At 37.5% G+C, this 14,093-nt stretch overlaps 1 protein-coding gene across 1 annotated transcript in view; it reads right to left on the reverse strand.

Annotated features, from left to right (window-relative positions):
* Positions 1-231: 231 nt before the first annotated feature.
* GNPTAB (N-acetylglucosamine-1-phosphate transferase subunits alpha and beta) overlaps positions 232-14,093 on the reverse strand; it is a 42,419-nt gene continuing 28,557 nt past the window's right edge. The window contains exons 12-21 of the mRNA XM_088521592.1: positions 13,496-13,699; positions 11,136-12,247; positions 9,762-9,961; positions 9,294-9,513; positions 8,131-8,244; positions 6,775-6,860; positions 5,467-5,565; positions 2,436-2,603; positions 1,367-1,457; positions 232-375 (exon numbers count right to left, since the gene is read on the reverse strand). Of these exons, the coding sequence (XP_088377718.1) occupies positions 298-375; positions 1,367-1,457; positions 2,436-2,603; positions 5,467-5,565; positions 6,775-6,860; positions 8,131-8,244; positions 9,294-9,513; positions 9,762-9,961; positions 11,136-12,247; positions 13,496-13,699 (2,372 nt within the window). The 3' untranslated portion in view covers positions 232-297. The remainder of the gene's footprint in view (positions 376-1,366; positions 1,458-2,435; positions 2,604-5,466; positions 5,566-6,774; positions 6,861-8,130; positions 8,245-9,293; positions 9,514-9,761; positions 9,962-11,135; positions 12,248-13,495; positions 13,700-14,093) is intronic.

Consider the following 14,093-nt stretch of genomic DNA (forward strand, 5'->3'; position numbering starts at 1 on the left):
CCCATGAATTAATGTCTGTCAAGTAAGATCAGTTGATGTACCAGTGATGTACAGGTTTTCTCTTTTTTTTTTTCCTTTTGTTTTGATTTCTGTCACAGCTCCAGCAGCTTGTATGTCAAAGAGGACTGCAGATAAAACAACTGTAGATACATGATTTTTTTTTCCTTCATATTAACTTCATTAAACGTCAGACTGTAAGTGTCATAAGTGACATAAAGTGTCATAAAGACACTTATGAAGGAGATTTTAAATGCTTATCACATCTTGAGGTAGACTGATCTTCAAAATAAAGCTCTTCTACACTTTGATTCGTTCATGACCAGCTTCCTTTTGGATCCTTCTTCTTGGAAATATCTTTCGTTTAAGTGCAATTAACTGAGAAGAAGAAGAAAAAATTAGTTCTTTGCTAGGCCAGAAGTGCACAAGTGTTCTGGTTTTGCTCCTAGAAATTCTATAAAATCTGGACTGTGTATGGTAATTAAATCAATACTGCATTTTTTTTTTCCTGTCCACTGCACAGGAAGAAAAAACTATTACTTAAATTCATCAGTTAGGCATATACATTTCCACTCAACTTGTCAGTAATAGAATAAGCGCAGAAATTGAAGAACGCAGTATGCCTATATTTGATTATTTAAAATTCGGTATATAATATATCAGGTCATGTTCAGTTACTAAAAGATAAAGGCAAAGCTGGCATCTTAAAACACAGTCCTACTGAATTGCTGACTATCCCCTTTCTGAACCAAGTTAGTAATGCAGAGGTTTTCAATATATACAGAAGCTAAAAATCAAGGAAAAGATTCATGCACAAGTTATAGGGTGAAACAAAACAAAACAAAAATTTTAACAGCCAACCTTTCAAGAATTACACCCTCTTCATCAGACCACGGAAAGAGTTACTTAAGGCCCCAACCTGCAAAGAATTACCCATATGATTTGTTCCATTGACTGCCTCTAAGCTTAGCAGGAGTAATCATGTTCAAAAAAGCCATTTTATCTCTGCAAAATTGGAGTCATTTTCTTTGAGCCCAAAATCTATCAAATTCAACAGCAGTCCCTGTGGTTACTTTGTACGAAATTTAGATCCGGTTCCTAAATATCTTTTAAGATATTTCTCAGCCAGCCTAGAATATCAGCATTACTTGAATTTTCTTCCTGTTAACTTACTTTACACTTTTACCAATGTAACTTGGTAACTTAAAAATCAAAGCAACCTAAGCAGTAGCCCTATCTCATTATTCTTTCTTTTGTGAAAACAGAGGTTATTCTTCAAGATCTGTTCAAAATACACTCCACTTATGTGATCCTAAAGATACAGCAAGAAATTATATGTTATAAATTTGGTAAGATGATATATTTTTACCTGCTCAGCAAAAAATGAGATGACTGTAAATACAATAAGTGTTACTAGAACACAATGGGTCCAGAATTTGAGCTTGTCTCTGTATGCTCTCCTACATAGAGAAAGAGAAAGACATTTTCATTCATTATACATACAAAGGCATAAACTTTAAACTAAAGAGTTTCCATGAAAGAGAATGAAGAAAACACATTTAAATAGTTTACCTATTTATTTTCCAAAGCTTAACACTGTGCAAAAATAAGAGTGAAAAACTCAACTGAAGCTAAAAATGAATTTCCACTAACATTTCAACATGCTGCAGTCTATCCCAATAGAAACCTTCTTTGACTGCAGAGTGTTCTTTTGAAGTTAACACAGAACAAATTCTTGGCAGATGTCTTCGGAAGGGAGACAATGATACCCAGCTGCCTCCTCCTCTAGCACAGGAGGTTAATACAGCTAACTGCTGAAGAGCAGTGGATTTACCCTCCCATTCTTCCTGCCTACAATATGGTTTGTACCACTATAGCCCATGGCCATTCCTGTCACGTACAATATTTTGTTCTAAACTTCCCCTAATATTTTCCCTTTCTTTACTAGCAGTTGGTTCCCATAATCTGCTGGTCCGCAATAAAATTACCCTTCTACATTCTTATCTCATTTTTACCACTATACGCGCAAGCCTTTCGCTTGTGTTCTCAAAATTACCTTCCCCAATTTCTGAAATTAAAATATTATTTATAGTATGCTTATCAATCACAAGGTAAATGTACGCCAATTTCACATGCTAAAGATGAAAAAGCATTTTCCATGTTAATTGTCCATCTGATTTAAAGACAGGAAGGATTGAATTTACTCAAAACTTTTTTTTTGAAATAGGTCGGGGCCCATCAATGAAAACTGAATGAATTTAAGAGGAACAGAAAAAAAACAGACCTTGCAAACCTCAAAATTTAGCCGATTCAAATCTTTTTTTAAGTTGTATTCACCTCCAACTCCATGACAACACTGGGAGAAATGGGACTTGTATCAGTGTAGTCTATATTTATCCATAACTTGAAGAAATTTGAAGAGAATTTGCATAACATACCATTCTTGGAGCTCATGCATATGAAGAAAACGATTCCGATACTCTCTTGGAAGCTCAAATTGGGAAGGTATGGGAAACATTGATTCATAAAAATCCCTAAGCACTGCTTTCACTGTCTGAGCATCCTTATGATTGTGATCAATATTGTCATTCAGGCAAACAAATTTTCTGGAAAATAATAAGTCTTTGTTAGAATATTTCCTTTAAAAGTATGGCAAGGCTATTGGCAAAAAACGAACAATAACAACAAGAAACCCAAATCATAGAATCACAGAATGGTTAAGGTTGTAAAGAACCTCTAGAGGTCATCTAGTCCAACCCTCCTGCACACGCAGGGTCACCTAGAGCACGTGGCACAGGACTGCGTCCAAGCGGGTTTGGAAGATCTCCAGAGAAGGAGACTCCACAACCTCTCTGGGCAGCCTCTTCCAGCGCTCTGTCACCCTCACTGTTAAGAAATTTTTCCTTAAGTTCCTTTGGATGCTTCAGTTTCTGGCCGTTCCCTCTAGTTCTGTTGGTGGCCACCACTGAAAAGAGGCCAGCACCATCCTCCTCACTGCCTCCCCTTGAGGTACTTGTAGACACTGATTACATCCCCTCTCAGCCTTCTCTTCTCCAGGCTGAACAGGCCCAGCTCCCTCAGCCTCTCCTCATAGGGCAGATGTTCCAGGCCCTGATCATCCTCGTAGCCCTGCACTGGACTCTCTCCAGCAGCTCCACATCCCTCTTGTACTGTGGAGCCCAGAACTGGACACAATACTCCAGATGCGGCCTCACCAGGGCTGAGTAGAGGGGCAGGATCACCTCCCTCGACCTGCTGGAGACGCTCTTCTTACTGCACCCCAGGATCCCATTGGCCTTCTTGGCCACGAGGGCGCACTGCTGCCTCATGCTCAACCTGTCGCCCACCATGACGTTCAGATCTTTCTCTGCAGAGCTGCTCTCCAGAAGGTCAGTCCCCAGCCTGTACTGGTGTCTGGGGTTATTCCTCCCCAGGTGCAGGACCTTGCAATTGGCCTTGTTGAATTTTATGAGGTTTTTCACCGCCCAGTTGTCCAGTCTGTCCAGGTCCCTCTGGATGGCAGCGCAGCCCTCTGGGGTATCAGCTACTCCTCCCAGTTTGGTATCATCAGCAACCTTGCTGAGGGAGCACTCTGTGCCTTCATCCAGGTCATTGATGAATAAATTGAACAGGAGTGGACCGAGGACTGACCCCTGGGGGATACCACTAGCTACAGGCCTCCAACTAGACTCTGCCCCACTGATCACCACCCTAAATGGTATCATTTTAAATAGATTAATATGCTTGATAAAGGTAACAGGTTTTCTTATAGGTGTATTATTTTAAGATAAGTCAAAACCTCTGGTATCTAAGGTCAAACCACACTCGTGTCCTTCCTAGCTGTGTACTGTGCTGCCATCTACTGACCGCCCATACCCCTCATCCAGCCTCACCACCACCAGTGTTACTATTTGCGCAAGGTGGGATTTTGTGTTAAAGTTTTAAATGAGTTAACATGAGTGAGGTATCTTAAGTAACAAAACAAGTTCCACTGCAGCAGAGAGACACAGGCAATTATTAATATTTTATCATTTATTCTGCAGCCTTCAGAGAAACTCAAAAACTACTGAAAACCATATGAGGGAAAACTCGGTCCCGAGCCAGACTCTTGCCCTGACTTATGTGAACATGACTTGAATCACACAGAGATAAGCCGCTATAATAATATGGATATAATTTATATGGAAATCGCTGTGACCACATAAACAGTGTCCCAGTGCCTCCTGCAAGGAGTTATTTTTCAGTGAATACAAGCAGGCATTGAAAGGCACCAAAAGTAGCTGCAACTAAAGCAGCAGCTAGTGTACTAAACAGCTATGCACCCTTGGCCACTCTGGGCTGGCAGCAAAAATGCCCTTTCTTACACACAGGGAAGGTATGTGCTTTATTTATAGTGCAAGATACAAGAGCCTTACTCTTCCCCCAGGGGAAATCATAGCCGGTTAAATATACCTTGGAATTGTTAACCTTTTTTAAAAAAAATGGGTTCTGGCCAGCTGCTGTACTTTGAATTATACATTGTGCAAAGAGCAGCAAGAAGTTCAGATTTCCTACATGAAGAGAGAAATAGGGAGAACTCTCTAGAAGAGAGACAGACGTGAATCTCTCTACCCAGGGCTTTACACTTTGCTGTCAGCCTGAAGAGAATCTGGCATCATTGGAACATCATGCCTGAGGCATTTATGTGCAGGGGACAAAAGCTTTTGAATCGCCACATGTGAGAAAAACAAAACACACCTTTTCTTCCTCAAAACCCAGCAGATTATGCATACACTATCAAGTAATATCATGCACTGCAAAGCAGCAGAGCCAGAGGACTGGAGGCTACGCTCATTCGGGGAGTTTACCCTGGACTAGCTGCCCTGACCTGGTCCCTTGGATTGGGAACTCCTTCTGAAAGAGGAAAAATAATTTACAGGCTACAAGGTTATTCCACGTTGCAAATCAAAGCAAAGGGATCTCTCTCCCTCTCTCTCTCGCACACACAAAAGATTACTGTTGTTTTTTTTTTTTAATTTTCTTTTTCCAGGATGTAACAGAGAATGAAAGGATAACGCATGTAAAAACTGATTTTGTAACAAAATAATCCACCTTCAAGTTCTATTTCAAATTTTATAAATACATCAAAATGTCTTTCTTGTAAAGATTATCTCCAATATAAAATGTATGCCAACTGGAATGCCAGAAATGAAAAGCTTAACAATAGCTGAAATTTTTCTGTAAGCTTTCAAAGGTTTGAAAGATATAAAGAAAGTAACAAATTAATTAACTCCTGGGGTTAGCAGTCACTTCAATTAAAGAGAAAAAAAGATAATAAAATTTTTGGTTAAAATGGTCTTGCACTACAATATGCAGCAAATGATACACTGCGACAAATTATTTTTTGCCTCAGCACACAAATATTTGAAACTGTTCAAACAAAAATTTAAAGCAACATCAAGACTTCATAAAAATCAAGCAATAGCATACCTGGGATTTTTTCGTATGTCATCTAGTTGACCAACTACATGAGAAACATTCGTGCGGATCATTTTGAAGGCAATTTCTTCTTCTCCCATGATTTCAAACCTTATTTCAAATATTTTTTGTTAAAATAATGTTTATACATTAATATCACAACCTAGATGAAATTCAGTAAATGTTTAATTTTCCTCCTTCTTTAGGCATCTGCCTGTCCAACTTTCATTTTCGTTTGTCACTGGATTTCTATCACTATATTTACTTTTTTCAGCTAATGGTCTCCCAGAGAGCCTTGTGTATTAGTGTGTATAAAGTGAAGAACTGAATTCTGATACACACATAAATTAAGAGTTTCAGCACAAGAGCTACAAAGTAGACATATCCCTATTACAGTATTTACAGTTGCTGCTGTTTACAGCTGTAATTCAAAATTACATTTCAGATGAGATGTGTTTTTACTTTTCGGTCACCAACGCAGGAACACCTTAAAAGAGTTAACATTAAATACAAAACTACAATCTAAATTCCCAGTACAAACCTTCCTTACAACTTAATAACTTACAGACAAAACAAGTATTTGAAATGCAGAAGTATGATACACTCTCTGAAGGATATCTTCAGCTTAAAGGCTTTGAGAGATTATGACCTGCTTGCAGGGTGTTACGCATATGCCTACAATACCTTTCCCATCTTGATCAAAGAAAGATGCTCCTTGAAGCCTCATCTAAGAATGTATTGCTTTGACAAAGCTCACAAAGCTAAAGCAGTTACTTAATATTAGAGATCAACAGAATAATATATATCTTAAACTGATTTACAGCAGTGTATACGTTATTAAGCACATCAAGTAATGTCTTCCCCGCCCTCTAATATTTGTCAATCTCATTTCTTGTGTCAGCATTTAAGTGCTAGTATAAAATCTCCTTCGAAGGGAACTACTTACAAATCATAAAGCACAACTTGAGGTATTGTGAGTGAATATATAATAACATCCAAATGCTGCCTTAAGTGGCATCTGACCCCTTCCTTCACTCTACAGTCTTACTGGACAGTGTAGCTACTTGTGACACTGGTCACATTGCTAGTGAGGCAATGGAGACTGGACAAGGCTCTAAGCTCTGTGCCAGCAAACGGCCACATGCAACTAGATGCAAATTTCTGAGATTACGGGTCTGAGAAAACCCCCAGACCCACCCACTAAAACATAACTCTTTGAGCAACCCCCAGTTGTCCAAACTTCAACTGGACACAGTGCATGCGTCTTCTTGCTGCATTACAAAAGCTAACATTACTTTTCACAGGAGTATCATAACGTACCTATACTTGTTTTTGTCCTTGTATGCCTTGCGGATTCTTTGAATCACAGGTTTGCAATTAGTAACTAGGTTTTTAGTCACAGGAGGCTGGAAGAAAACATTTCTTATGTTATATTTTACTCAAAAGATTATAGAGTCTGCTTTAAAGATGAACTTTATAGGAAACAAAGAATGGCAAACACTGGAATGAAAAACAGTATTATTTATTTAGAATAAAAAATACTGCTGTATAACATCAGCTATCTCATATATAATATATAAAAATGTGGATTTTTTTGGCAGGAATATTGCAACTTCACATTTCATCCTCAGTGCAATAATCACAAGTTGTAGCTAGTTTGACAGCTGTCTGCCATTCCTCTGATGGAGGCCACTCAACGCTAACCAGTAACCCTGCCCAGGCAAGCTCTGCAGAACAGCTGATATATACTAGCCTTATTATTTCAGTCATGAGCTGTGCTAAAACAATTCTGGGAAATCAAATGCCCATTCTCATGGGATACTTCCACAGTACCAAACTCATTGCTAGAAATTTAGCTGTTGCAGACAACAGAAGCAAATTGGGCTTCTGTATGAAACAAAAACATTATTGAGTCACTATTTAAACTGACAAAAAGAATTATGTTAGTGTATCAGGCATTACTGATAACATTAGTGATATTCTACATGACCTGTATTCTGTGGAACTAGAACATCAGGTGGATCAATTCGTTAGAGTATTTAAAATATTTAAAAAAGATGCATATATTGTTTCAGAAATTCAAGTCATATTGTAAAGATATTTCAGTTATTAGTTTCAGATCTGAAGATTCCAGATGGCCTAAACTCCCACTAATTTCAATGAGAATTAATCACCAAAATAGACCTAAAATCCTTTTGGAATATCTAACGCTAAGACTTAAATCTTTGGAATTTAGGAGGAGTTACTGAGAAGACTTCAGGTTACAAAGGTTAGCTCAGGAACTAACTCCCCTAGTTCTGTTTGCTTAAAATACACAGGATAAATTTCAGGCAAAGCCTTTTCAGAAAGTTCTAGTCAGAAAGATATCAGGCAAGAGCCTCTTGGTGCACACTGTCATTTTGATTCACAACAGTGAATTAGTTTTCTTAAAAAGGTTAACTGCTTAAATCCTATATATAATGATAAACAGTAGCTCAGCATTTTCCTGCTTTGAAGAAAATTTTATTGACTTTAAAAAATAGGAAGGAACTTACAGAAGTTTCATATTTAAAACATAATTATTTCATGTGCTCACAGGAAGAATTTTTTGTATTTTTCTTCTAGAAATCATAACTTTCAAGTGTAAATATACACTCAGCAAAGAAGTCTAACATCTTTTAGGACAGTGTTTCTTACCAGATTGGGATCATAATACGCTTCCTGAGTTGGTGGAATGACGTCAATCCTCGTGATGTTGGCAGGGAGAGCTTTAGAGCAATTTATTAGCATTTGTTCTAGACCTGTCAAATCCTATCAGAAGAGTAAAAAGAAAAAAAGTAAACTTGTTTTCTCACTGACATAGTTCCAGTATTTCATAAATTTCTTCCTGAATTCAAGGTGCTCAGATATAATTTAAACATTATCTACATAAGGAATTCCCACATTATTGTATGAAAAGCAGTCTTAGTTCAGCAGACAATAATACAACAAATGCTGAATTCATGGACCTCAGCATATACTTTATGCAAAGCAAATCCTCAGTGCATAGTTGAATTTTGGCTAAATGACTCCTCTACTTACATGACTTAAGTAGAGGAAATGACATTTTTATTTAAAAAGTGAACACAGATTTACTGATGATGCCAAGTCAGTAAAGAATTTGAAAACCAGAAATAGAATTTTAAATTTTATAACAGAAAGTGAGTACCAGAAACAAAAGAAAGACTGATTTTCTGATTAAGACACAAGCCAGGAATATGCTGCTAAAGCACTGACTTTGCGCAACAAGAATTTTTCTATTGACTTGTGCCCTCCTTCTTCTCTGTAAAATAGAAATAGCACAAACTCTACTGTCTCTTCAAGAGTCTAAGTCCTACAACAGCCATCTTTTTGCTCATCAAGTTCCCAGAAAAAACATAAATACTATGACTGCATCTTTGGATAGTATTTACTATACTGCATAGTATTTACTAGAATGTTAACTTTCTTTCTACCCTTCGTCTCACTTCTTTACCTAGACTACAAGTTCCTCATGACAAGGACTGTTTCTACTATGCATCCACGCTCTTGTTAGAGGCTTTTTCTACTGTTTATGTTACAGTAAAGATCTTTTCTAGTAAAAGCGAGCCTCTTTCTTGAACTCTGAAGCCAACAACCTGTTCTTCTGATGATGCTAAAACACTTAATTGTTGACTCAGTACAATAAGCAAAAAAATACAACATGTTAATTTCATATTCTTAAGTTTAAGAACAGGCAGATGCCAAAGCAGGGAAGAATAAGGATGTGATTCCTTTTACGACATCTATTTCAGATTTTACAACTGAAATAACCCTAAAAATCACTGCTAAAGAAAGAGTACCTGCAAACTTAATGGTAGTTCATGGATTCTTGTGGCCAATGTGCGAATCTCTCTGTCAGACAATATGCCTGACTGGTCTGTATCAACCTCATCAAAGATCTGGGAAATATTTAGTGGCTGGACTGCACTCATAAGATAGTAGAAATATGAAAAAGCAAACTGCATATCCTCTGAATGTCGCACTTTATGAAGCGATGTTTTGTCAAATTCATCAGGAAACCTACAGAGACAAAAAAAAAATCCTTAGTTTAGTATTTTGGTTTGTTAAATTTCCTTACATTAGAGTGAATTTTATCATGTTTCATGAATGAAAACTATCATGCTGTGAGAAATTCTTCATTTCCCTTTTCAAAACATAATTTAAATGAGTACCCATCAACACACTGAATAGCTATAACAAAGCAGTAACAGAAAGATGGAATTACATCACCTACAGTTTTACATTCTTCCAAACAAAGGCATACTCACATATCCTGTAGCTCTTGCATAACAGTGCGGTCAATCATGTGAGGCATATGAGCAGGGACTTTCCGAGATGTAAATCCAAATTTGCTGTTTAAAAGCTTATTTACGTATCGGAGGGAATCAGCAAACGTGTCTTTCAACTGCCTTCCAAAATGTTTACCATCAGTAAAGTAGGACATCTGTTTGAGTAATAATTCTTCTTCCTAAGCAGCAGGACAGGTATACATTCAGGCTATATCATGAAAAAGACCAAAAGAATTAAACACACAGGAAAACTGACATTTTGGCTAGGTGTCAGCTCTTCCCAGTAGTTGAATACTTTAAGAAATATCTTCAATATTTTTTCTTGAAATTTCTTCATTCTCACTTTAAAGAGAGGAAAAAAGGTAACTTTTCCCCTCAAAACTGTTATACTCTGATCTATAAAAATCTTTCATAATGTTTTTTCTCAGAAACCACAAGCACAAACACCAGAGCCACTTTTAGTTATCTTATTTATTTGTAAAATATATATTATACATATATATATATGAGATATATGTATATATCTTATATATATTTGTATATATATCTTTAGTTATCTTACATATTTGTAATACTTACCTTCTTGGCTGATTACTCATCCATATTAGATGTACTGAAATCCTACAAATATGAAAGATTCCTTGTACAAAAAGCCAATCCCAGACCAACAGAAACAGGTGATCTTTTAAAAATATAGCCCCTTTGGTATTTGAAGGAGTGGAAATCAGCTGTTATCAAAAGAATAAGTCTCTATCTTCTTTTCTAGAGAAGTTCTCTTCTTGCATGCTTTCTTGACATGGTCTGGACAGTTCTGCTGATAGACTTTCATTTTAGTTTTTAGGCCCCAAATAATTCCCATTATACATAGGTTTTAAGGGTTTTTTTGTTTGTTTTTTATTCTTTTTTTGGAGGGTAATAGAATGGATCAAAAGTTGTACACAGAAAATAAACAAAAAACAGCTTTCTGTCTTTCTGTTGCAGTACATTCAGATGGAACTGCATGATATTTGAGGATGTAGCGCTGTGTTTTTGGCATTTGAGGATTTTGGCCCTGTATCAACATACATGTAATAAAGAGTCAATCTGACTAAGAATCTAGTAGAAAGAGAAAGGAAATGGCTATTTGGTTTTCACTGCCTAGCTAAGAGATGTCCAGACCATCAAATTAAGTTTTGTAAGAAAACTCAAAGAAGTTCTCAAAAATCTCAGTATTTGTCACAAAAGCAAGCCACATTTCAAAAAACAACAGCACAGCAGCAACGAAAACAAAACAAAAAATACTGCATATTTTTTCCATCATTTAATGAAATCCTATTAATTATTCCACTTAAGCAGTGAAGTTAAGATACTCACATCAAGAAGGTCTTGGAAATACTTCTTTTTCTCCCACGGCAAAAAGCCTTGGTCACTTCCAGCATAATACTGTAATTTTCTTCCCAGTAACCCCTCTCTTATATTTGTATCCAGCTGTTTGTGTCCTTTTTCTCCTTCCATTCCCTCTATGTTTTCTCCAATCTCTACAGTCCCAGTATTTTTTGGTTTCTGGGTTCCCTTTAGCATGAGTGCATTCAATACTTTCTCTTGAGATTCATTTCCATTTCCCATGCTCTGGGCTGGAAGTGGGGATTTAGGTCTTATTTTAGAAGCAAGCTTGTTTGTGTTCGTTGTCACAACACTGCCCTTTGTCCCTATCAGCCTTGAAGAAAATAATTCATTTGCTTTCATTGTTGTTTCTATTTTGCCATCATTCAAAACTTTATGAGCCTTATGCGTACTCGTATAGTTCTTCTGATTTTCTGAACTATAACCCACACCCTTCTTTTCCAGGCTTGCATTGATCTTTACTGTAGTCAAGAACTGAAAAGGTCTCAAGAGAGCAGCCTTGGATACATTAAATCCTTTCTGAGTGATATCTCCATTTACCAGTTTTAATTCCAAGTTCTGGAGAGCTTGCTGAACATCTTTGGGAAGCAGAGACACATTAACTGATGGCATTATCACCACTTCGTGGAGATCCTCCATCGTGTTGTTCAGACGTTTCCTGATTCTTGGAAAGCGCTTTTCTTCAGGAATATCCTCAAATATCATTTCAGCTTCTGGTACTGAAGTTGGAGTTTTATGTTCTGCAGTAGATTTTTGTGTGGAGGTTGCGTTCAGTTTTGGCTCCTCTCTAGTGTCAGCTTCAACAGCTACCTGCATTTTAAACTCCTCATCATTTTTATTTAGAAACGTAAGATTAAAATAGATCACGGTTGAATTCATGCCGCTATGCATTATGAGGTGGATAGTCTTCCATTTGTTAGCTACGGAAGCATGCCGGATAATTGGATTATCACTATAGGAACCCTCAATTCCTTTCTTGGCTATTTCACTAAAGCTGAAATAGGGCAGGCATTCACCTTTTGGAATAACATAGTAAGTCTGATTGAGCTGAAGTGTCACTTTGTACATCTCTTCAAAGTGATCTGCGAAAGAAAAAAAAAAAAGAAATTTCTGTCAGTTTGAAGTCTGACACTTCTCGTTTAGCCAATCCTTCCACTGACAGTTCTAAAAGCCACCATTCAGTGATGAGATTTTCAGTCTCTACCTACAGAGACTACATAGCTCACTACTACGCTTTTCTTACCTAAAATTAAGGACAGATTAGAAATAACACACTTGTGTTTTTGTCTCATTTTAGTCACAAAAGTGGGACCTCACTACAGTAATATATCTCAATTTGAGACTTCTAGAATCACTAAGGTTGAAATAAATTATTTTGTCAGCTCTGACACAAACAAAACTTCACTGCCAGTAGCACAGCAGGCCATAACAAACTCCTTTCTCAGCTCACAGGGAAGCCTTTACTCTTTCATATCTGTCCCTTTGTCTATGCCAAAACCCACTCAAACACTTCAAGCACTCCTACTAGCCTTTCATTTCAAACTTCAGTTTCTCATTGCTCTATCTATGCTCTAATTTCTCCATGATTTCCTTGTCCTACCTGAAGCTCTACCACACTGCACTTTGCATCTAGCTCCTTACCTTCCATGCTTTCTTTATTATAGTTGTAAATCTGTAACCTTCCATGTCCAAATAGCCTGTATTTTAGTATTAAAAGACTTCCCAATGGATTCTATGACAGAGAAACGTGTTTAATGATTTTCACTTTTTGGATACACTGAGATTCAGAGGTCCATCCTGAACCCAGCTGTCCATGGGTAAGTGCAATTAATGGATGAAGGCTCTGCAAAGAGCAGCGCCCGAGGAGAAGACATTTTCAGGTAACTCTCACTTCTTGGCAGTACTCACAGGTGACTGAAAGTAGCCAGTGTCAGCAGTGCAGAGCATGGCTCGAACCTGCATCTCAAGCTCTCATTTGTTAGCTAGGGTGAGCATCAGCAAACATAGTTGTTCTTAGCTAAGACTCTTTGAATATCTGAAATATAATTTCAAATGTAAGCTTCTTGAGGCAAGGAATTCAGTGCCTGCTACTCTGTACAATATCAAGTACCCTGTCCATGCTTGGCCAATAACTGCTTCAGCAAATAAAGCAGCATAAAATTCAGGTTTGGATTCATAGATATAGGAAGTCTTGCTGACTTTTTCTCCAGCTTTTTTCCTACAACTCTGCAGGGCATCTGAGCACAATCGGAGAATAATAATAAACCCAAAAAGTAGGTCTGCTCGAGAGAATCACTACAGAAAGTTTATCAGTGATGTATTTTACATACCTTGCCCACAGTCACCAGCATCAAATCCACAGGGGAGGACATTGCAGGCCTGATCGCAGAATTTGTCTGCTAGCCAGGAATTAGCACAGCCTTGGTTACAGTAAGAAACACCACTTATTCCTCCACCAAACTGCCATGGGAGTCCATTCCCTAAGCCTCCGACCACACCACCTCCAGCAACGTAGCGACTACTTCCACTGTTACCTAGAGGGACACACAAAAAACAACAACAAAAAAACAGTCCTTTGAAATCCTTCTTCCTGGAGTGCATTGTGGTGATATTTTAAACCACATTGTTAAGCTAGGCTGAAAAGTCAGTTAAATCTTATTTAGCTACAACACAGTGATTGCTAATTAGCCCTCTGTGTGCTAGTGCAAAATCTATCTATAGTGTGCAAAAATAAATACTATCTAAATTTGGGGTTGAACTTAAAAATGCAGCAAAGTTAACAATGCATTTTGTCTCAACTTTAAAGAGGCAAGCAGACAACTTGTTTCATTCTTCTCTTGCTTGCATTTTTGACTGTTCACAGCCCTACCAGGGTGTGCCACTTCCTCAAGCCATAAGTATCACTCCCTTTTTCTAACCTACTTTCCT

Source organism: Tinamus guttatus, unplaced genomic scaffold, assembly GCF_059628265.1.
Source record: "Tinamus guttatus ecotype Peru unplaced genomic scaffold, ASM5962826v1 Tinamus_guttatus_pri_ptg000125l, whole genome shotgun sequence".
NCBI classification, from domain to species: domain Eukaryota; kingdom Metazoa; phylum Chordata; class Aves; order Tinamiformes; family Tinamidae; genus Tinamus; species Tinamus guttatus.